Consider the following 25,932-nt stretch of genomic DNA (forward strand, 5'->3'; position numbering starts at 1 on the left):
CATCAAGCAATAGAATGACAGCTCCCACAAGTACCCTGGCAACTACTGCAGCCTCTAGGACTGTGCCAAATATTACTATGCCGATATCTACAACAATAGAAAGTACCGTATCAACTGCTGCTGAAAGTACCTCAGCAACAACTGTAGGACTACCCACAGCACAGAAAACTAACACTGCAGCATCCACTAAAACTGAACATAGAAGCACAGCAACAGAAGTCCTATCCACATCAGTCTCTACTACTCTAATGACTAAACCAACAGCTACTAATCCAATGACTAAACCAACAGCTACCAGAGTGAACAGTACATTGACAGCTCTCACAAGTATCCTAATTACCACTGCAGCACCAATCACAGACTCCACGACGGTTCCAACTACTACATTAGCTTCTACAACCATAGCCAGCACTACATCAACTGCTGCTGAGACTACTTCAGCTACAACTTTAGGCAACACCACAGCACACACAACCAGCACTGCAGCAACTATAAAAACAGGTGCAACTACTACACCAATATCTAGAACCACAGAAAGCAGTACATCAACTGCTGCAGAAAGTACTTCAGCCACAACGTTACAAAGAACCAAAGCACAGATAACTATCACTGCAGCAAATAGCACAACTGCACCTACAAGTAGAACACAAGTGGCGTCTGCATCAACCACTGCTGCTCCAACAACTACACTGTACACTACACTACTTAGCACTGCAGTATTAACCACAACCTCCACGACTGCTCCAAATGCAGTAACAACCACAGCCTCCACAACAGCTTCAACTACTACACCACTATCAACAACCATATCAAGCACTACATCAATCAGTGCTGAAAGTAGCTCATCCAAAAGTTTAGGTATAGCCACAGCAAACACAACTATCATTACAGGAACTATCACAACTGCACCTAAAAGTACCACAACAGAAGCCCCCTCCTCATCAACCTCTATTGCTCCATCTTCACCAACAGCTCCAACCCCAGCAAGCAGTATATCGACATCTCCCACGAGTATCCTAATTACCACTGTAGCAAAAACCACAGGCTCCATAAGTGCTCAGAGTCCTACATCAATATCTACAACCATACCAAGCACTACAATAACTGCTGCAGAGAGTACTTTGGGCACAACGTTAGAAGCAACCACAGCACAGACCACCAGCACTGCGGCAATTACCACAACTGCACTTGAAAGCACATCAAAAGAAGCTCTATCCACATTGACTAGTACTGCTCCAAATACTACTCCCATATCTACAACCACAGTAAGCAGTAGAACAACAGCTCCAACAAGTACCACTATAGCCACAGTAAGCAGTAGAACAACAGCTCCAGCAAGTACCCTAATTACCACTGCAGAAAAAACCACAGCTTCCCAAACTGTTCCATCTACTACTAACCCAATATCAACAACAATAGCAAGTACCATATCAACAGTATCTGAGAGCATCTCAGTGACAACAGTAGGAGCAACCACAGCACAGAAAACAAACACTGTAGCATCCACTAAAACTGATCATACAAGCAGAGCAACAGAAGTACTATCCACATCAGCCTCTACTGTTCCAAGCACTACACCGATAGGTACAATCGGAGTAAGTAGTACATCAACATTTACCAGTAAAGACACAACTAAAGTCTCCACAACTGCTCCAATGACAAGACCAATATCTACATCTAAGGGAACAAGTACATCAACTGCAACAGAAAGTATGTCAGGCACAACTGTAGGAACAACCAAAGCACAGACAACCATCACTCCAGAAAAAACTACAAATGCACCTAGAAGCACAAAAGAAGTCATGTCCACATCAATCTCTTCTGCTCCCGCAACTACACCAACAGCTACAACAACTGCTAATGGCATATCTACAGCTCCAACAAGTACAATAGTTAGCACTGCAGCAAGTACCACATCCTCCATAATTGCTCCAACTACTACATCAATATCTAGAACTATAGCAAGTACCACATCAACTGCTGCTGCAAGAAGCTTAGCGAGAACTGTAGGAACTACCACAGAACAGACAAGCAGCGCTGCAGGAACTATCACAACTGTACCTAAAATTAAAACAACAGAATTCCTATCCAAATCAACTTCTGCTACTCCAACTACACAGACTGGTACAATCATATCTAGCAGTACATCAAGAGCTCCACCAAGTACACTACTTACCACTACAGCAATGACCACAGCATCTGCAGCTTTTCAAACTGCTACTCCAGTACCTACAACCATATTAAGAACCACATCAACAGCTCTTGATAGTAGTTCAGCCACCACTGAAAGAACAACCATGGAACAGACAATTAGTACTGCAGCAAGTACTACTTCTGCACCTAAAAGTACAAAAGAGGTCCCATCCACATCAACCTCTACTGCTCCAACTACACTGATAACTACATCTTCAGCAAGCAATAGAATGACAGCTCCCACAAGTACCCTGGCAACTACTGCAGCCTCTAGGACTGTGCCAAATATTACTATGCCGATATCTACAACAATAGAAAGTACCGTATCAACTGCTGCTGAGAGTACCTCAGCAACAACTGTAGGACTACCCACAGCACAGAAAACTAACACTGCAGCATCCACTAAAACTGAACATAGAAGCACAGCAACAGAAGTCCTATCCACATCAGTCTCTACTACTCTAATGACTAAACCAACAGCTACTAATCCAATGACTAAACCAACAGCTACCAGAGTGAACAGTACATTGACAGCTCTCACAAGTATCCTAATTACCACTGCAGCACCAATCACAGACTCCACGACGGTTCCAACTACTACATTAGCTTCTACAACCATAGCCAGCACTACATCAACTGCTGCTGAGACTACTTCAGCTACAACTTTAGGCAACACCACAGCACACACAACCAGCACTGCAGCAACTATAAAAACAGGTGCAACTACTACACCAATATCTAGAACCACAGAAAGCAGTACATCAACTGCTGCAGAAAGTACTTCAGCCACAACGTTACAAAGAACCAAAGCACAGATAACTATCACTGCAGCAAATAGCACAACTGCACCTACAAGTAGAACACAAGTCGCGTCTGCATCAACCACTGCTGCTCCAACAACTACACTGTACACTACACTACTTAGCACTGCAGTATCAACCACAACCTCCACGACTGCTCCAAATGCAGTAACAACCACAGCCTCCACAACAGCTTCAACTACTACACCACTATCAACAACCATATCAAGCACTACATCAATCAGTGCTGAAAGTAGCTCATCCAAAAGTTTAGGTATAGCCACAGCAAACACAACTATCATTACAGGAACTATCACAACTGCACCTAAAAGTACCACAACAGAAGCCCCCTCCTCATCAACCTCTATTGCTCCATCTTCACCAACAGCTCCAACCCCAGCAAGCAGTATATCGACATCTCCCACGAGTATCCTAATTACCACTGTAGCAAAAACCACAGGCTCCATAAGTGCTCAGAGTCCTACATCAATATCTACAACCATACCAAGCACTACAATAACTGCTGCGGAGAGTACTTTGGGTACAACGTTAGAAGCAACCACAGCACAGACCACCAGCACTGCAGCAATTACCACAACTGCACTTCAAAGCACATCAAAAGAAGCTCTATCCACATTGACTAGTACTGCTCCAAATACTACTCCCATATCTACAGCCACAGTAAGCAGTAGAACAACAGCTCCAACAAGTAGCACTATAGCCACAGTAAGCAGTAGAACAACAGCTCCAGCAAGTACCCTAATTACCACTGCGGAAAAAACCACAGCTTCCCAAACTGTTCCATCTACTACTAACCCAATATCAACAACAATAGCAAGTACCATATCAACAGTATCTGAGAGCATCTCAGTGACAACAGTAGGAGCAACCACAGCACAGAAAACAAACACTGTAGCATCCACTAAAACTGATCATACAAGCAGAGCAACAGAAGTACTATCCACATCAGCCTCTACTGTTCCAAGCACTACACCGATAGGTACAATCGGAGTAAGTAGTACATCAACATTTACCAGTAAAGACACAACTAAAGTCTCCACAACTGCTCCAATGACAAGACCAATATCTACATCTAAGGGAACAAGTACATCAACTGCAACAGAAAGTATGTCAGGCACAACTGTAGGAACAACCAAAGCACAGACAACCATCACTCCAGAAAAAACTACAAATGCACCTAAAAGCACTAAAGAAGTCATGTCCACATCAATCTCTTCTGCTCCCGCAACTACACCAACAGCTACAACAACTGCCAATGGCATATCTACAGCTCCAACAAGTACAATAGTTAGCACTGCAGCAAGTACCACATCCTCCATAATTGCTCCAACTACTACATCAATATCTAGAACTATAGCAAGTACCACATCAACTGCTGCTGCAAGAAGCTTAGCAAGAACTGTAGGAACTACCACAGAACAGACAACCAGCGCTGCAGGAACTATCACAACTGTACCTAAAATTAAAACAACAGAATTCCTATCCAAATCAACTTCTGCTACTCCAACTACACAGACTGGTACAATCATATCTAGCAGTACATCAAGAGCTCCACCAAGTACACTACTTACCACTACAGCAATGACCACAGCTTCTGCAGCTTTTCAAACTGCTACTCCAGTACCTACAACCATATTAAGAACCACATCAACAGCTCTTGAGAGTAGTTCAGCCACCACTGAAAGAACAACCATGGAACAGACAATTAGTACTGCAGCAAGTACTACTTCTGCACCTAAAAGTACAAAAGAGGTCCCATCCACATCAACCTCTACTGCTCCAACTACACCGATAACTACATCTTCAGCAAGCAATAGAATGACAGCTCCCACAAGTACCCTGGCAACTACTGCAGCCTCTAGGACTGTGCCAAATATTACTATGCCGATATCTACAACAATAGAAAGTACCGTATCAACTGCTGCTGAAAGTACCTCAGCAACAACTGTAGGACTACCCACAGCACAGAAAACTAACACTGCAGCATCCACTAAAACTGAACATAGAAGCACAGCAACAGAAGTCCTATCCACATCAGTCTCTACTACTCTAATGACTAAACCAACAGCTACTAATCCAATGACTAAACCAACAGCTACCAGAGTGAACAGTACATTGACAGCTCTCACAAGTATCCTAATTACCACTGCAGCACCAATCACAGACTCCACGACGGTTCCAACTACTACATTAGCTTCTACAACCATAGCCAGCACTACATCAACTGCTGCTGAGACTACTTCAGCTACAACTTTAGGCAACACCACAGCACACACAACCAGCACTGCAGCAACTATAAAAACAGGTGCAACTACTACACCAATATCTAGAACCACAGAAAGCAGTACATCAACTGCTGCAGAAAGTACTTCAGCCACAACGTTACAAAGAACCAAAGCACAGATAACTATCACTGCAGCAAATAGCACAACTGCACCTACAAGTAGAACACAAGTGGCGTCTGCATCAACCACTGCTGCTCCAACAACTACACTGTACACTACACTACTTAGCACTGCAGTATTAACCACAACCTCCACGACTGCTCCAAATGCAGTAACAACCACAGCCTCCACAACAGCTTCAACTACTACACCACTATCAACAACCATATCAAGCACTACATCAATCAGTGCTGAAAGTAGCTCATCCAAAAGTTTAGGTATAGCCACAGCAAACACAACTATCATTACAGGAACTATCACAACTGCACCTAAAAGTACCACAACAGAAGCCCCCTCCTCATCAACCTCTATTGCTCCATCTTCACCAACAGCTCCAACCCCAGCAAGCAGTATATCGACATCTCCCACGTGTATCCTAATTACCACTGTAGCAAAAACCACAGGCTCCATAAGTGCTCAGAGTCCTACATCAATATCTACAACCATACCAAGCACTACAATAACTGCTGCGGAGAGTACTTTGGGCACAACGTTAGAAGCAACCACAGCACAGACCACCAGCACTGCAGCAATTACCACAACTGCACTTCAAAGCACATCAAAAGAAGCTCTATCCACATTGACTAGTACTGCTCCAAACACTATTCCCATATCTACAGCCACAGTAAGCAGTAGAACAACAGCTCCAACAAGTACCACTATAGCCACAGTAAGCAGTAGAACAACAGCTCCAGCAAGTACCCTAATTACCACTGCAGAAAAAACCACAGCTTCCCAAACTGTTCCATCTACTACTAACCCAATATCAACAACAATAGCAAGTACCATATCAACAGTATCTGAGAGCATCTCAGTGACAACAGTAGGAGCAACCACAGCACAGAAAACAAACACTGTAGCATCCACTAAAACTGATCATACAAGCAGAGCAACAGAAGTACTATCCACATCAGCCTCTACTGTTCCAAGCACTACACCGATAGGTACAATCGGAGTAAGTAGTACATCAACATTTACCAGTAAAGACACAACTAAAGTCTCCACAACTGCTCCAATGACAAGACCAATATCTACATCTAAGGGAACAAGTACATCAACTGCAACAGAAAGTATGTCAGGCACAACTGTAGGAACAACCAAAGCACAGACAACCATCACTCCAGAAAAAACTACAAATGCACCTAGAAGCACAAAAGAAGTCATGTCCACATCAATCTCTTCTGCTCCCGCAACTACACCAACAGCTACAACAACTGCTAATGGCATATCTACAGCTCCAACAAGTACAATAGTTAGCACTGCAGCAAGTACCACATCCTCCATAATTGCTCCAACTACTACATCAATATCTAGAACTATAGCAAGTACCACATCAACTGCTGCTGTAAGAAGCTTAGCGAGAACTGTAGGAACTACCACAGAACAGACAAGCAGCGCTGCAGGAACTATCACAACTGTACCTAAAATTAAAACAACAGAATTCCTATCCAAATCAACTTCTGCTACTCCAACTACACAGACTGGTACAATCATATCTAGCAGTACATCAAGAGCTCCACCAAGTACACTACTTACCACTACAGCAATGACCACAGCTTCTGCAGCTTTTCAAACTGCTACTCCAGTACCTACAACCATATTAAGAACCACATCAACAGCTCTTGAGAGTAGTTCAGCCACCACTGAAAGAACAACCATGGAACAGACAATTAGTACTGCAGCAAGTACTACTTCTGCACCTAAAAGTACAAAAGAGGTCCCATCCACATCAACCTCTACTGCTCCAACTACACTGATAACTACATCTTCAGCAAGCAATAGAATGACAGCTCCCACAAGTACCCTGGCAACTACTGCAGCCTCTAGGACTGTGCCAAATATTACTATGCCGATATCTACAACAATAGAAAGTACCGTATCAACTGCTGCTGAAAGTACCTCAGCAACAACTGTAGGACTACCCACAGCACAGAAAACTAACACTGCAGCATCCACTAAAACTGAACATAGAAGCACAGCAACAGAAGTCCTATCCACATCAGTCTCTACTACTCTAATGACTAAACCAACAGCTACTAATCCAATGACTAAACCAACAGCTACCAGAGTGAACAGTACATTGACAGCTCTCACAAGTATCCTAATTACCACTGCAGCACCAATCACAGACTCCACGACGGTTCCAACTACTACATTAGCTTCTACAACCATAGCCAGCACTACATCAACTGCTGCTGAGACTACTTCAGCTACAACTTTAGGCAACACCACAGCACACACAACCAGCACTGCAGCAACTATAAAAACAGGTGCAACTACTACACCAATATCTAGAACCACAGAAAGCAGTACATCAACTGCTGCAGAAAGTACTTCAGCCACAACGTTACAAAGAACCAAAGCACAGATAACTATCACTGCAGCAAATAGCACAACCGCACCTACAAGTAGAACACAAGTCGCGTCTGCATCAACCACTGCTGCTCCAACAACTACACTGTACACTACACTACTTAGCACTGCAGTATCAACCACAACCTCCACGACTGCTCCAAATGCAGTAACAACCACAGCCTCCACAACAGCTTCAACTACTACACCACTATCAACAACCATATCAAGCACTACATCAATCAGTGCTGAAAGTAGCTCATCCAAAAGTTTAGGTATAGCCACAGCAAACACAACTATCATTACAGGAACTATCACAACTGCACCTAAAAGTACCACAACAGAAGCCCCCTCCTCATCAACCTCTATTGCTCCATCTTCACCAACAGCTCCAACCCCAGCAAGCAGTATATCGACATCTCCCACGAGTATCCTAATTACCACTGTAGCAAAAACCACAGGCTCCATAAGTGCTCAGAGTCCTACATCAATATCTACAACCATACCAAGCACTACAATAACTGCTGCGGAGAGTACTTTGGGCACAACGTTAGAAGCAACCACAGCACAGACCACCAGCACTGCAGCAATTACCACAACTGCACTTCAAAGCACATCAAAAGAAGCTCTATCCACATTGACTAGTACTGCTCCAAACACTACTCCCATATCTACAGCCACAGTAAGCAGTAGAACAACAGCTCCAACAAGTACCACTATAGCCACAGTAAGCAGTAGAACAACAGCTCCAGCAAGTACCCTAATTACCACTGCAGAAAAAACCACAGCTTCCCAAACTGTTCCATCTACTACTAACCCAATATCAACAACAATAGCAAGTACCATATCAACAGTATCTGAGAGCATCTCAGTGACAACAGTAGGAGCAACCACAGCACAGAAAACAAACACTGTAGCATCCACTAAAACTGATCATACAAGCAGAGCAACAGAAGTACTACCCACATCAGCCTCTACTCTTCCAAGCACTACACCGATAGGTACAATCGGAGTAAGTAGTACATCAACATTTACCAGTAAAGACACAACTAAAGTCTGCACAACTGCTCCAATGACAAGACCAATATCTACATCTAAGGGAACAAGTACATCAACTGCAACAGAAAGTATGTCAGGCACAACTGTAGGAACAACCAAAGCACAGACAACCATCACTCCAGAAAAAACTACAAATGCACCTAGAAGCACAAAAGAAGTCATGTCCACATCAATCTCTTCTGCTCCCGCAACTACACCAACAGCTACAACAACTGCTAATGGCATATCTACAGCTCCAACAAGTACAATAGTTAGCACTGCAGCAAGTACCACATCCTCCATAATTGCTCCAACTACTACATCAATATCTACAACCATAGCAAGTACCACATCAACTGCTGCTGCAAGAAGCTTAGCGAGAACTGTGGGAACTACCACAGAACAGACAACCAGCGCTGCAGGAACTATCGCAACTGTACCTAAAATTAAAACAACAGAATTGCTATCCAAATCAATTTCTGCTACTCCAACTACACAGACTGGTACAATCATAGCTAGCAGTACATCAAGAGCTCCACCAAGTACACTACTTACCACTACAGCAATGACCACAGCTTCTGCAGCTTTTCAAACTGCTACTCCAGTACCTACAACCATATTAAGAACCACATCAACAGCTCTTGAGAGTAGTTCAGCCACCACTGAAAGAACAACCATGGATCAGACAATTAGTACTGCAGCAAATACTACTTCTGCACCTAAAAGTACAAAAGAGGTCCCATCCACATCAACCTCTACCGCTCCAACTACACCGATAACTACATCTTCAGCAAGCAGTAGAATGAGAGCTCCCACAAGTACCCTGGCAACCACTGCAGCAACAACTGCAGCCTCTAGGACTGCTGCAAATATTACTATGCCAATATCTACAACAATAGAAAGTGCCATAGCAACTGCTGCTGAGAGTACCTCAGCAACAACTGTAGGACTAACCACAGCACAGAAAACCTACACTGCAGCATCCACTAAAACTGAACATAGAAGCACAGCAACGGAATTCCTATCCATTTCATCTTCTACTGTTCCAAGCACTACTCCAATAGCTACAATTACAGGAAATAGTATATCATTTAGCACTGCAGCAACAGCCAAAGTCTCTACAAGTGCTCAAATGACTATGCCAATATCCACAACTATAGGAACCAACACATCATATGCAATAGAAAGTACCCCAGCCACAACTGTAGGAACAACCACAGCACAGACAGCCATCACTACAGCAGATAACAGAACTAAACTTTCAAGCACAAGAGAAGTCCTAACTACAACAGAAGCGCTGTCCACATCAACCAGTACTGCTCTAACAACTACACCGATATCTACAACCACAACAGATGATATATCAACAGCTCCACCAAGTATATTACTTAGCACTGCATCAACAATCTCAGCCTCCGCATCTGCTCCAACTACTACACCAATATATACAACCATACCAAGCACTTCTTCAACTGTTGGTGAAAGTATGTCTGCCACAACTGTAGGAGCAATCACAGCACAGAAAACGAGCACTGCAGGAACTACTACAAGTGCACCTAAAAGCACAACACCAGAAATTTCATCCACAACAACTTCTACTGTTGAGAATACACCAAAAGCTTCATCCCTGACAAGCAGTACATTGAGAGCTTCAGCAAGTACACCAGTTACCAGTGCAGCAACAACCACAACTTCCACAGCTTTTCCAGCTTCTACACCAATATCAACTTCCATAGTAATCACCACATCAACCTCTGCTGAGAGTACCTCAGCCAGAACTATAGGAACAACCACAGCAGAAACAACCAGAACTGCAGCAACTGTAAGAACTGCTCTAACTACTACACCAATATCTATAACTACAGGAAGTAGTACATCAACTGCTGCTGAAAGTACTTCAGCTACAACTATAGGAACAACCATAGCAGAGAAAACCATCACTGCAGCAAATACTACAACTGCACCTACAAGCAGAACAGAACTCCTAGCCACATCAATCGCTACTGCTCCAACAACTACACCAAGAGTTATAACCACAACAAATGGTATATCAACAGTTCCAAAAAGTACCCTACTTAGCACTGCAGTAGCAACCACAGCTTTCACAATTGCATCAACTACTACACCACTATCTACAACCATAGCTAGCACCACACCAATTGCTCCTGAAAGTAGCTCAGTCAAACCTTTAGGTTTAGCCACAGTAAACACAACTATCATTGCAGGAACTATTACAATTGCACTTAAAAGTACAACAGAAGCCTTCAAAATTGCTCCAACTACTACACCAGTGTCTGGAACTATAGCTAGCACCACATCAACTGCTGCTGAGAGTACCTCAGCCAGAACATTAGGAACAATCAGAGTACAGACAACATCTACTACAGTGGCACCTAAAAGTACAACAGAAGTCCTATTTCCATCAAACCCTGCTACTCCAACAACTGCACCAATAGCTACAACTACATTAATCAGTACAGCAACTGTTACCACTGTAGCAATGAGTAAAGCTTCCATAACGGCTCCAATAACTACACCAGTATCTACAAATTTAGTAACCACCACATCAACTGCTACTGAGAGTACCTCAGCCACCACTGTAGGAGCAACCATGGCACAGACAATCAGCACTGCAGCAAGTACCCCGTATGCACCGAAAAGCACAACAGAAATTATGGCATCAAGTACAATGATGCCTTCCACATTACCAGGGAACACATTGGTGCCTGTAACCTCAACAGCAAGTAAGATGTACAGTTTATTTGTATGTTTGCATATATGGCGTGAATGTTTAATATAGTCAGTTTTGTTCGGTTGAAAACCAAACTTGAACCCTGTGAGGTTTCAATGTTTGAATAAGTCATTACTTTAGACTGCCCAGAAAAGGAATATTAGAATTATATATTCAACATCTATGGTGGTAGCATTGGTACCCTTGCTTTACTGTCAATAGGTTCAATGAAAAAGCCAAACTATCTTTGTGGCTGGCTGTGAATATGACAAGGTGTCAGTGGTTCTCAGCCCTGCACTACAGGTATGCTCAACTGGTCTGGTTTTCTGGATATTCATAAACAATATATGTATGATGTAGACAAACATAGTGATTTCATGTATACAGATTTATGCCTTTCACATTCATCATTACATACAGTATTTAGAAAATCAGACTATTTTAGCATGCCTCTAGGACAGGACTGGAAAATTCTGACATATATATTCAGTGTGAGGTTCATATTCAAAAATTCAGAAAGCAAGAAAACAATGACCACATAAGGCTAATTTTAAGCATTTATTTTTAGACATTTCAGCTGTACATATCCTCCTAGGTTTTCAGTTATAAATTTTCCTAACTCCAACAATCTGTGGACTAGAGTTACTAATGTGCATTACTGCTGTAGCGCATCCTAATACCATTAATGTGCATAATTTTACCACAGATCCTCTGGTGTTCAATGAGATGAAGAAGGTTTGATAACAGGAAATGACATGAGCCTATTTGGCCTATTATGTGGGCTGAAGCCAGTAGGCAGAGCGTGTCGCCCTATCAATTGCATTGTTTTGGGTGTACTAAGATGGTGGCAGCTGCATCGTGGAGAATTAAAACCTCCTTGGGTGGAGTGGGTAGAGACCGGCTTCAGCCTTGTGACATCATGCTATCTCCTGCCATGAAACCTCCTTGATTGGGACCTAGTTACCAATAATTTGCATTAACTTCATTAGTGCACAGTAAAGCAATAGTGCACATTAGTAACTCTAGCTGTATAGCTTAGTTGCCTGAATTTAATTGGTGAGCCTTGAAATTCAACATTAGCATAATTATCAGCTACCTTCTCATTTGGATCTAGTTTTGAAGGTGAGGACGGAAATGTGTTTATCTCTGGAGTTCATAACCAACTCACGGACTTCCATAATCTTAAAATCTGTGTGTCATGAGCCTGGATCATTGCAATTTCTTTTGCTGATATATTCTCTGTTCACTAAATGAATTGGGTAATAATAAATTATTGCTTACAACATCTCAAAAATAAACCTACGGCAATAAATAACTTGTAACTGTAACTTAGCTAAACAAAATTCTGCCACATCCATTTGGTCTTCTCTACATTTCTTTGTCTTCTATACTGATAGACGTGTTTATTTTTATCAGATATGCCAACTGAAGCAGTATCTGTTCAAGTAAAGCCAAACATCACAACTTCTCACACCACGGCTCCAACTACAGCATTTCAACTCAGTCTCTGTATTCTCTCATAAATCCGATTTATTAAACTGTATTACTATTGTCTACGTAAATGCATAAAGAAATATGTAGAGAGGAACATATAAACATATCTAACAGTGTAAAAAGGAAATATGAGAGACCATAGTTCCAGGAATGCATATGCACATTTATACTGAAGTTGGAACCTCCAAATTTTAGGATATGAGGTGGTGATCATTTATAATTGATTCCTTTTCATCCAAATATATTTATTCCAAGGAGGACAATTTTAAAACTATGCATTAAGGGGATCCAAGTATATTTATTCCATGGAGGACAATTTTAAAACTGTGCATTAAGGGGAACTCTACTGAAATGAAACTAGATGGCCATAATTTGCTATTCAGCAGCAGTCAACATTTAAAGAGACAGATCTAGCCGAGCAGGCTTTTGTTAAGTAGCTAGAATCACTTTGAAAATTAAAATACACAGGGCTGGGTTAAAATTATGGACACCATAGGACAACAGGGGAAGAGGAATCCTCCCTAAAACCCATAGCCCTTGCTTTGATCCCACCCTTTTGGGTCAGCTTCCCTCTCCTCCTCCCTCGCTGTCAGGAACATCTGTGTACTCTATAGCAGCAACCTGTTTTCCACATGTAAGGTCAGTATGGGACCTACCAGCCCTTGTATGCTGATAGGCTCTGCTGTGACATCCTCCCTCGCAGGGTTTCCATGCTGATAGGAAAAATTTGCAGAATAAGAAAGAGGTAACTGAAGGGACTATCAGCACAGATGTGCACTGAAGTTATTTCCAGGAAACAAGCTACTGTTGTGGGTATGGCAGCTCTTCTGACACCAAGCCAGGATAAAAGTATAGTGGTGATGCTTCAGCACTTTTAGAATTTAGTTGACCACGTTACCCATGCCTAAATCCAAGCTTGAACCCATATGAGCATAGTGAGCAGCAGGACAGTAGTACAGAGCAGCAGTTCTCAATCCAGTCCCCAGGATACACCCAGCCAGTCAGATTTTCAGGTTACCCATATTGAATATAAACAAGCTAAATTTACATGCACTACTTCCACTGTATGCAAATCTATCTCATGCATATTCATTGTGGGTATCCTGAAAACCTGACTGGCTGGATGTGTCCAGAGAACTGCATTGAGAACCCCTGGTATAGAAAGAAATGCCTAAAGATAAATAGTCCACCCCAATAAATACAGATAAGGGACAGAGAAAACCCATTTCAACCATGAACTAGAGATTCTTAAAGGACATTCAGTCCCAGCGAGATAATAGGGCATATTTTTACCATTTTAATGCCTATGAAGGAGAAATTAAAACTTACCTGATAATTTTGTTTCCATTAGTTCTTCACACTATTCCAGGACATATGCGTAGTTATGTCCATCGAATAGCAGGTGGAGATAGAAAACTCAAAACTGAGCTGTCCCATATATACTCAGCCAGCCAGCCCAGTTCTCCAGTATTTATCTAAACAAGAAGAAGGAATAATACAAAAAAAATCTCTACAACAACTTTAAAGGACCAAGCAACCAGACTCCCGGAAGGTTCCTGGAGTCCTCCGAGAGAGACAAGAGTGCAGCAGCCCATGCACAAGTCAGAAATGCATGCCTCAGAAACAGGTCCACAGGTGGGCTTCTGGAATAGTCTGAAGAACTAATGGAAAGAAAATTATCAGGTAAGTCCTAATTTTTCCTTCCATTATGTTACTTCCCAGTATTCCAGGCATCTCCCCCACGCCTGATCGAAGGTTGGGCTGCCAAGGAAGTCTGCCACCTCGTACATGGCCTCCTCAAAGTATGCCTCTGACAAACAGAGAGGCTCCTCTGCCCAGGCCAGAAGCAGCTGGAGGCCACTGTTGCCACCATGGCAGAGAACACCCGCATTGGGGGACTCTACACCAAAAAGAATGGCATCCATGGTCCACATCCCCCAGTTGTAAAAGAAGACAGAACCCTATGGGGGAGTGTCTACAGGAACAACCTGAGTACATTCCCTGGCTGGCAGACCAACCCAAAAGCCACCACCGGCTAAAACCCAGAAAGACTAAGAAACCCTGACAGAGAAGGGAGAACTGTCATGGACACAGATGCACCCTCTCCCAGGGAATCACCTCCATGGCCACTGACATGGACCCCGGGACCTGCCCAGAGGCCCTAGGATGGAGAACGCTGAGCGTCAGATGGATCTTCCTCACCAATAGCAAGAACTGGACAACTGACCTCGCGCCCCCTGTGTGCCGACAGACGGCTGACACTCCGGCCACCGCACTGGCACGAGCCAGCCACACTCAAAAGGGTCCCAAGTCCAAAGACTGCAGAACCTGACTGAAGCTCCAGCTGCCAGATGTCCGCCCCTCCAGAGAGAAATCAGATTGCCGCAGCAACAGCTGTGAGATCTGGATCTGACTGCCTGCTTGTAGTCAAAGTAAAAACCATTGACGGCATCAATGCAGAAGAGCAGGTACCGTGGAAGACGACACCTATATCTATCTCAATAGCTGACTATTGACTTTTCCTCCAGGAATTTGTCCAAACATTTTTTAAACCTAGATATACTAACCGCTGTATTCATTTTGGAGGCTTTTACATGAGTCCTGATGCCACAAATGCACAGTCAGGTTCCCACAGTCAATACCAACATTAGTGGGGAACAAACACTGGAGTGACCCTGGGATCCTATGCTATAGGGGGGACCCAAGCCTCCCTAAATTTCAAGAAATTAGAGCTTGCTGGCAAGCTTTGGGGCTTCCTATTACATTTCTGCCCTGGTCCTCATCATATTTAACAATTGCCATGCCCACAGCAGAAGTAGCTATATATGTGACCTCACCTTGAGTACTGAATTCAGTTCTGGTTGCCATATGTCATAAAAGATATAGCAGAATTAGAAAAGGTTCAAAGAAGAGCAACCAAAATGATAAAGGGGATGGAACTCTTCTCATATGAGGAAAGGCTAAAGAGGTTAGGGCTCTTCACCTTGGAAAAGAGACAGCTGAAGGCAGATATAATTGAGGTCTACAAAATCCTAAGTGGTGTAAAACGAGTAGAAGTGAATCGTTTCTTACTCTTTCAAAAAGTACAAACACTAGGGGAGCCTCAATGAAGTTACCTGGAAATACTTTTAAAACAAATAGGAAGAAGTATTTTTTTACTCAATGAATAGTTAAGCTCTGAAACTTGTTGCCGGAGGATGTAGTAACAGCAGTTAGTGTACCTGGGTTTAAAAAAGGTTTGGACAAGTTTCTGGAGGAAAAGTCTATAGTCTGCTATTGAGACAGACATGGAGAAACCACTGCTTGTCCCTAGGATTGGTAGCATAGAATGATGCTACTATTTGGGTTTCTGTCAGTACTTGTGAACAAGATTGACCACTCTTGGAAACAGGATACTGGGCTAGATGAACCATTGGTCTGACCCAGTATGGCTATTCTTATGTTTAGTTAGTTTAGTTTAGGTTTTTGGACTTGCTATACTGCCTTTGCCAACTTTGCAAGTCAAAGCAGTGTACACAAATTAAAATATTCAAAAGAAACAGAAAAGAATTACAATATTTGAGTAGGAAAGGCAGCAGCCATTCATACCATGTTAGGGACAAAGGAAAAGACCAGAACAGAGATAAGGGATAAGGGGTGGGGGAGGGGGAGGGAAAAGAAGAGAAGGGTAGGGTAAGGTACTCCTGGGAATGGAAAATGTAAAAAGCCAAGTTGTCAGAGCTACTTTGAATTTTTTCTATGATAACACCTCTAATTTCCTTCGGGAGACTGTTCCAATAAAAGGGTGCGGCGAGTAGACTCCAAGCTGGCTTTCTTTGGCCCAAGGAGTTACAAGCAGTGATCATTAAGTGAACGGAGAGTGCGGGTAGGGGAATAAGAAATTGTGAGACATGAAAGATAGCATGGAAGTCCTAATCTGAAAGCCCTAAAAGTAAGTGTGAGAAGTTTGAATAAGACTCTTTGCTCAACAGGAAGCCAGTGGTGATGTTTTAGCAAAGGGGAGGAACACTCATAATGACGTGCATGGCAGAGAAGGCGAATGGCTGTGATTTGCAAGGATTGGAGCTTTTTTAATTTGATAACGAAGGCAGCCCAGATAAATCATGTTGCAGTAATCTAGCCTTGCGATTAGAAGAGATAGTATGAGTGAGGATCAAAGTACCAACGAATGAAACACAATTGACATGAACTTAAAAAAACCAAAAAACAGTTTTACAGACAGCAGAGATCTGGCATGCAAAAGAAAAGTTGAGAATCTAAGGTAACCCCTAAGTATCAGAAAGAGCTAACTGGAACAATGTTTTTCCCCATGAGGTGAATCAAATAAAAAAATCAAATAAAATCAAATTAAATTTTATATACCACTAAAATCCAGGGTTTAGTGCGGTTTACATCCTAAGTGGACTTGACTAGACCAATTAGAGTATGCAAAAGTAATAAAGGTACATCATGAATAGTCTTGTAGATGGAAAAGGTTACAACAGTAATAATGTTCTGTTATATAAGAGTCTTTGGAAAAAGACTTCCAGAAGCTGAAGTAGCTCTTATCTGACCTAATAGCAGTAGGTAAAGAATTCCATAGTAAGACTCCTGATACAGGGAAGAGAGAGCTAAAAATCTTCTGAGACCAGATTCTCTTGTAAAGCAGCAGTGCTAACTTCAATTGCTCTTTCAGTCTGTTAGATTGAACCAAGCATAATGATGAGACATTAATCAACAATTCTGATATGAAGCCATGTAAAATGTGAAAAAAATACACAAGCAGCTTTAAACTTGATTCTTTTGGCTACAGACAGCCAATCCAGTTTTTCAAGATATGACAAAACACTAGTACATCTATTCAGCTTGATAATCAATCTAGTAGCTGTATTCTGTATAATTTGCAATTTTTTTCTGATATTCACAATACTGAAAATTCTGTATAATTTGCAATTTTTTTCTGATATTGAAAAATAAGAGATTACAATAATCCAGGTGTGGCAGGACCAACGTTTGGACCAACGGTGCAACTGCTTTTTGGCCAAAAAATGACCTGACTAGACATAGCTGTCTCATTTTAAACAGTTTTCTTCCATAGTTGATTAATATGGGAGGAATATGTTAGGGAGGAATCAAGCAAGACCTCAATCACCCTGGTTTCAGGTTCGACTACAAAGGTTTTATCATTAAACAGTGTTATTGAAGTTGGGGCCATAACTCCTTGATTCCGGAACCACAGGATCTTAGTTTTTCGTGCATTCAGTTTTACCTTATTTGCCAAGGCTCATGACCGAACAGCGTTCATCCTAGTTGTTACAAACTGGATCGGGTCTTGATATGAAGAGATTAATGGTAGGAGAAACAGGATGTCATCAGCATAGGATAGGTGAAGCAATGATGTAGGACTCCCGGTAAACCAGCAGGCTACCGTTTACTGTGGGTTTAGGACCAATTTAACATCAGTAAGCCATTTACCGATTGAAGTGAGACAGTTCTACAGAGGAGTGACGGAAGGAGAGTATGGATACGTGGGAAAGAGAAGTAAAATATCATCAGTATAGAAATTACTGGAAATACCCGAGGATTGGATAAGAGTAGCAAGGGGACTGAGAAAAAGATTGAAGAGAAGAGAAGATAACTAGAACCCCGAGGAACACTGCAAGGGAGTGAGCAAGAAGAAGATGTAGTGGAGTCAGTTACAACCTTGAATGACCGGTTTGTAAAAAAGGAACAGAACCAGGAGAGAACTGTACCTTGGAATCCAAATGAAGTGAGACAGGATAGTAAAATGCTATGATAAATAAGGTCAAAAGCAGCCAATAGATCAAGTGAAACATCAAGTAAAATATTATCTCTATCAAAGTGAGTGCTCATATGTGAATATTCTCAAAACTTTAATTACATTTTAAATCACAATTACTGACAATAGTATTATTTAATGGTATAACAATTTCAACAAAGAATTATAATACACATATAACACAGATTTTAAAAAAATTGCAATGTCCATTTCTCTTCTGTTTTTAGTATAATTCCCTTAAATTCCATTATATTTCACACTAACAGAATTATGTATTTGTACCAGATATACCGACCAAACAAGTTATACCAACTACGAATGTGCCAAGTCAAGGAAATGCAGATGCCACAACTTTGCAGACCACAGCTCAGAATACAGCAACACCCATGACTACCAGGAACACTACTGCAAGTAAGTCAGACAGCCATATGGTAGCTGTCATTTACTTGGGCTTCTTTCTATATAGATGGACTATATAAACAGGGAAAAATCTACTGATTTAAACTTACTGCTGCTTTCTGGGGAAGTCTCAGTATTTGCCAGAATATCCAGATAGTAAAAGCAGCTACAATCTGACATGTCCTGTGACTTCGAAGCCAGAAGTTACTTTAGCCTCCCTCCCCCCCCCCCCCCCCCCACCTCTTAAGTGTTCACTATAGTTTTCCAGTTCAAATACTGTACACCTAACAATAAATGCCATTTGTACCCACTCTCTCTGTGGTTGCTGTGGTGCTCTTCATGGGTGTGGCGCTAATTGGAGTACTGGAAATGGCAGCCACCACCACACCAGCAGGGAATACCAGAGCACCCTTATTGGGTTCCAGCACAGCTGCTTCCCTTTCCACCACTTCAGCTGTCACTACCCCTATAGCTACAGTTATACCAAACACAACAACCACAACTGAAGTTACCATAACACAGGAAAAGAGCTCCACAGCAAATATAACTGGTACTAGCACAACAGCTGCCACCACACCAACTAAGAGTGCCACTTTAAGCACATGGGGCATCAGTATTACTACTACTATTTAGCTACTATTTAGCATTTCTATAGCGATACAAGGCGTACGCAGCACTGCACAAACATAGAAGAAAGACAGTCCCTGCTCAAAGAGCTTATAATCTAATAGACAAAAAATAAAGTAAGCAAATCAAATCAATTAATGTGTACAGGAAGGTGGAGAGGAGAGTAGGTGGAGGCGAGTGGTTACGAGTCAAAAGCAATGTTAAGGAGGTGGGCTTTCAGTTTAGATTTAAAGGTGGCCAAGGATGGGGCAAGATGTAGGGGCTCAGGAAGTTTATTCCAGGTGTAGGGTGCAGCGAGACAGAAGGCGCGAAGTCTGGAGTTGGCAGTAGTGGAGAAGGGAACAGATAAGAAAGATTTATCCATGGAGCGGAGTGCACGGGAAGGGGTGTAGGGAAGGACGAGTGTGGAGAGATACTGGGGAGCAGCAGAGTGAGTACATTTATAGGTTAGTAGAAGAATTTGAGCAGGATGCGAAAACGGATAGGGAGCCAGTGAAGCGACTTGAGGAGAGGGGTAGTATGAGTAAAGCGACCCTGGCGGAAGACGAGACGGACAGCAGAGTTTTGAACCGAATGGAGAGGGGAGAGGTGACTAAGTGGGAGGCCAGCAAGAAGCAGATTGCAGTAGTCTAAATGAGAGGTGACAAGGGTGTGGATGAGGGTTTTGGTAGAGTGCTTGGAAAGAAAGGGGTGGATTTTACGGATGTTGTAAAGAAAGAAACGACAGGTCTTGGCGATCTGCTGGATATGAGCAGAGAAGGAGAGAGAAGAGTCAAAGATGACCCCAAGGTTTCGAGCTGAGGAGAAAGGTTGAATGAGAGAGCCATCAACAGAAATAGAAAATGGGGGGAGTGGGGAGGTGAGTTTGGGGGGAAAATGAGAAGCTCGGTTTTGGTCATGTTTAATTTCAGGTGGCATTGAGACATCCAGACAGCAATGTCAGACAAGCACGCTGAAACTTTGGTTTGGATGCAAGGTGAGGTATCAGGGGTAGAAAGGTAGATTTTGGAGTCATCAGCATAGAGATGGTAGGAAATGCCATGGGATGAGATTAATGAACCACGGGAAGAAGTGTAGATAGAAAAGAGGAGGGGACCAAGAACAGAACCCTGAGGTACGCCGACAGGCAGAGGGATAGAAGCAGGGGTGTGCTGGTAAATTTTTAACAACAGGCTCTTTCTCTGGACGTAGCCAGCTCTGTAGTTGGAAGGGCCAAGGGTGGCCGGGGGGGGGGGGGGGGGGAGCAACACTTGCCTCTCTCTCCTCCCTCCCTTCGTGCGGGCACGCTAGGCATACCGTTGCTGGCAGCCAATAAATGGACTGCCACCACTCCCAACTTCTTGCTCTGAGCAGCATGCTGGAAACAAGGAGCGGGGAGCAGCAGTAGTCTATTTACTTGGCTGGCAGGGCTCAGCAACCCCACCAGCAAAGTAAAAGAGAATTCAGCAGGGGGCCCAAGCCCACATTTTGGGAGTCAGTTGTTAAAGTAGCCATGGAGGGCCCTACTTTAACAACTGGCTCCCAAAATTCTTAAAAACTTAACAACCGGCTCTTGCGAGCCTGTAAGAGCCTGCTCCAGCACACCACTGGATAGAAGTAGAAGAGGATCCACCAGAGTGAACACTAAAGGTGTGGAGGAAGAGGTAGGAAGAGAACCAGGAAAGGACAGAGCCCTGGAATCCAAGTGAGGACAGGATATCGAGGAGTATGCTGTGATCGACAGTGTCAAAAGCAGCGGAAAGATCAAGAAGAATGAGGATGGAATAGAGACCTCTGGTTTTAGCCAGTAATAGGTCATTGGAGACTTTAGTAAGCGCAGTTTCGGTTGAGTGGAGAGGGCGAAAACCAGATTGTAGTGGGTCAAGAATAGCATGTGAGGAGAGAAAATCAAGGCAGCGGTTGTGAACAGCACGCTCAAGTAATTTGGAGAGAAAAAGGAGGAGGGAGATGGGTCGGTAATTAGAGGGACAAGTAGGGTCGAGTGAAGGCTTCTTAAGGAGAGGTGTGACCACAGCATGTTTAAAGGCAGTAGGGACAGTTGCAGTGGAAAGTGAGAGGTTGAGAATGTGACAGATAAAAGGAATAAGAGCAGATGAGATGGCATTAAGAAGGTGGGTGGGAATGGGATCAGAGGAACAGGTGGTACATTTTGAGGAAGAAAGGAGAAGTGTAGTTTCCTCTATAGTAACTTCAGGAAAGGAGGAAAAGGAATAAGGGGAAGGAGAGAGAGGGGAAGGGCCTAGTGGAGGGAGAGGTGGCGAGGTAGAGAATTCAAGGTTTATCTTTTGAACCTTGTCGTGAAAGAATTCAGCAAGAGTCTGAGGAGATAATGAAGGGGGAGTTGGGAGAGGGGGCACCTTGAGGAGAGAGTTCAATGTGGTGAAGAGAAGTCGAGGGTTAGAGCCAAGAGAGTTGGTCAGTAGGATATAATAATCCTGTTTGGCGCGTAAAAGAGCAGATTGGAAGGAGGTCAGCATGAACTTAAACTGTAAGAAATCAGCAAGGGCCCGAGATTTCCGCCAGAGGCATTCGGTGGAGCAGGTACAGGAACGTAGGTAGCGGATATTAGAAGTCAGCCAAGGTTGGGGTTTTGTACGCCTTATAGGGCGGGTCATCAAAGGTGCAAGAGTGTCTAAGGCAGAGGATAGAGTATTGTTGTAAGATGCCATCTTGCCACCTGGAAACACCACCGTCACTGTAACAAGTGCCAACACTACTGCTGCCACTACACGAAGAACTGTGTGCAAAAATTAAGGTTAAAATTAGGGTGCCTGCAATAAAGTTTGATAAGACCACCAAGAATAGTCCATATTCAGAGTTAAGTAAGGAGGAGGATTGGATGATGATGGGAAAATAATGTTGAAAAAAATACATTGTCGTGTTATAAGAGAAATGAGAATTCAGTTGTCCCCCTTCTCCTGCTCTCCCAAAATCTAGTTGTAACAATTGAAGTCCAAATGTTATATCTTGGTAAATAAAGCTGACATAAATAGAGTTCCCATCTTCCGTGGCCATATCTTCTGCCCTCCCCTAAACCCCCACCAGAGATGTTTACTAGAGGTAGAGAAAGAGAGCACTGAATGCTCAGGAGAGACACACTCGAGGTCAATCAACTCTTGTAACTAAGACTTTGAAGATGTGACTACAGCATGCAACTCTTAAACCAGAGATAATCAACCTTCCCAGTCTTTTATGCACATATATAATTGTTTTTTTTTTCTTTTGTATCAGGTTTTGTAACTGAAGATGTTATTATCCCTGCAACAAATAATCCTAATGAAGGAAAACCGAACGCCACAGCTGCACAGACCACTACTCCAACTACAGCATCAACCACAAGGACCAGTAGGTCAAGTAAGTGTTTACCACTGCCACTGCTGAGCAGCGGGCTCAGAACTAGACCAGGCAGGTTTCCACTTCTTCCACGATGTATTTTGGGATCTTGGGAAGTCTCTTCACCTTTCATTGTCTCAGGTACAACTTACTTTGAAAGCCCTCTGGGGCAGAAAAATAATTTATGTACTTAAACTGTAACTTGCCTTGAGATCAAATTTCAAAAAGGCAAGTAACTAAATCTAAATTTCAAGATTCAACTCTCTGCTTGCTTGGGAAGGCCACAACCATTTGGGAAGAACAGGACTGTACAGAGCCCCAAGTAAATGCCAGAAGCCTAAGAAGTAAGATGGGAGAGTTAGAATATATTGCACTAAATGAAAAGATAGATATTATAGGCATCTCTGAGACTTGGTGGAAGCAGGATAACCAGTGTCATATCAGGATACAAATTAATATCTCAGTGGTAGGATGGATCGAATTGGTGGAGTGGTAGCATTATATGTTAAGGAAGGCATTGAATCGAATAGACTAAAAATTCTGCAGGACACAACCACATCTTGGAATCTTTAAAGATAGAAATTTCATGTGTAAAGGGGAAAAGGATAGCAATAGGAGTGTACTACCGTCCACTTGGCCAGGATAAACAGACAGATGTAGAAATTTTATCAGAAATTAGGGAAGCAAACAAACAAAAAACCAAACAAGGGAACACAATAATAACGAGTGATATTAATTCCCCTAATATTGACTGCCTAAATGTGACATCTGATCATGCTAGGGAGGTAAAATTCCTTGATGAAATCAAGGACTGCTTTATGCAGCAGCTGGTTCAGGAACCAACAAGAGGAGGAATAATTCTAGACCTAGTACTTAGTTCAGCACATGATCTAGTACAGGAGGTAATGGTGCTGAAGTCACGTGATAACAGTGATCATAAGAGAAACTGTGGAGTACGTACAAATAGGAAATCCAATTGTAATGATTCTGCTAGATAGGCAGGGGAATGTTTGGGACTTGATCCTGATTGGCTTGTCATGGCTGAGCCAACAGACGTCAGAAGCCTGATCCATTTAAGCCTGCCTTTCCCTGCAATCCTTGCTTTAGCTTTGATTGCTTTGTTTGCTCAGTTGAAGCCAGCCTGTGCTTGGGCGTTTGTGTTCACGTTGGAGTTTAGCTTTTCTCCTCGATGCTTGTTTAGTGTGTGTGTGTGTGTGTGTGTGTGTGTGTGTGTGTGTGTGTGTGTGTGTGTTGATTGCCTCACTTCCCTACACCTGGTCTGCTTTCTGCTGCTCTAACCTTGTGCTGTCTGTGGTAAGCTTGTGCCTTGTATTGTTCCAATTTGTTTATTTAGTTTTCTCAGTCTCTGTATTCCCTTTGTTGTGCTGAGCTGTTGCTCTGCTCCCTGTGGTTCTGCCTCCTTTTGCAGTCCCTTTAGAGGTTTCTGTCTCTCACCCTTTTTCTTGTGTCTCTACCCTGCACTGTGTGCACTGCTTATGCTCCAGTCCCTTGCCGACCCTTCGTTGTTCTTTCTCCCCTCCCAGAGTGTGACTGGGTTCCCGGTCGGCCGTGAGACCCGCTTGCTTGGACTCTGCGCAAGTGGGCTCCTGATCGGCCGTGAGGCCGGCCTGAATGCTCTATCTCCCATTTTCTGGTGGTGCCTGTTAGCTGTTGTGTTTATGCGGGGCTTGGTGGCTGGGGTGGTGAGTAGGGCCTGTTCGGTCTTCCCTAGGCCTTGGCCAAAATCTTATACTAGGCCTCAGCCTGGGCTCAAGGCCTCACGTCCGGAATAACAACGATACATTAGTGTTTAACTTTCAAAAAGGAGAGTATGATAAAGTGAGAAGAACAGTCAAAAAATAATCTAGAGGAAAAGCAGCAAAGGTCAAACATTTACATTAGGCATGGATGGTGTTCATAAAATACCATCCTGGAAGCCCTGACTAGATATATTCCATGTATATAAAAAGGAGGAGAAAGGCTTGGTTAAAAAGCGAAGTGTAGGAAGCTATTAGAGCTAATAGAAAATTGAAGAAGGATCAGCCTGAAAATAATAGGAAGCAACATAAGGAATGGCAAGTCTTAATTCAAAGCGCTGATAAGGAAGGCAAAGAGAGACTTTGAAAAGCAGATTGCACTGGAGGCAAAAACACATAGTAAATACTTTTTTAGGTATATTAGAAGGAAGAAGCTGGCAAAAGAATCAGTTGGATTGCTATATTACCAAGGGGTAAAAGGGGCACTCAGGGAAGACAAAGCCATAGCGGTGAGATTAAATGAATTCTTTGCTTTGGTCTTCACCAAGGAAGATGTGGGAAAGAGATCAATGCCAGAAATGGCATTCAATCCTGATGAGTCAAAGAAGTTGAAACAAATCTCTATAATTCTGGAAGATGAAATGGGGCAATTTGACAGATTAAAGAGTAGTTAATCACCTGGACCGGATGGTATACATCCCAGATTACTGACAGAACTGAGCAATGAACTTGCAGAGCTATTGTTAGTAATATGTAATTTATCTTTAAAATCAAGCATGGCAAAAGAAGATTGGAGGGTGACCAACGAAACGCCAATTTTTAAAAAGGGTTCCAGAGGTGATCCGTGATTCTCAAAACTTTAATTACAGTTTACATAGTGTATAAAGTAAATCACAATTACTGAGAGCAGTATTATTTAATGTTACAACAAATTCAACAAAGGAAATCTAAATAGTAATAAATA

The 25,932-nt window shown here is 42.7% G+C and overlaps 1 protein-coding gene across 1 annotated transcript in view; it reads left to right on the forward strand.

Annotated features, from left to right (window-relative positions):
* The first annotated feature begins 77 nt into the window (after window positions 1-77).
* The window catches only part of LOC115480949 (mucin-16-like), a 142,468-nt gene continuing 116,613 nt past the window's right edge, over window positions 78-25,932 (forward strand). Inside the window, 4 exon segments of the mRNA XM_030219932.1 lie at window positions 78-11,592; window positions 14,913-15,016; window positions 19,119-19,263; window positions 23,110-23,232. Of these exon segments, the coding sequence (XP_030075792.1) occupies window positions 78-11,592; window positions 14,913-15,016; window positions 19,119-19,263; window positions 23,110-23,232 (11,887 nt within the window).

Source organism: Microcaecilia unicolor, chromosome 11 (assembly GCF_901765095.1).
Source record: "Microcaecilia unicolor chromosome 11, aMicUni1.1, whole genome shotgun sequence".
Classification (NCBI taxonomy): Eukaryota; Metazoa; Chordata; class Amphibia; order Gymnophiona; family Siphonopidae; genus Microcaecilia; species Microcaecilia unicolor.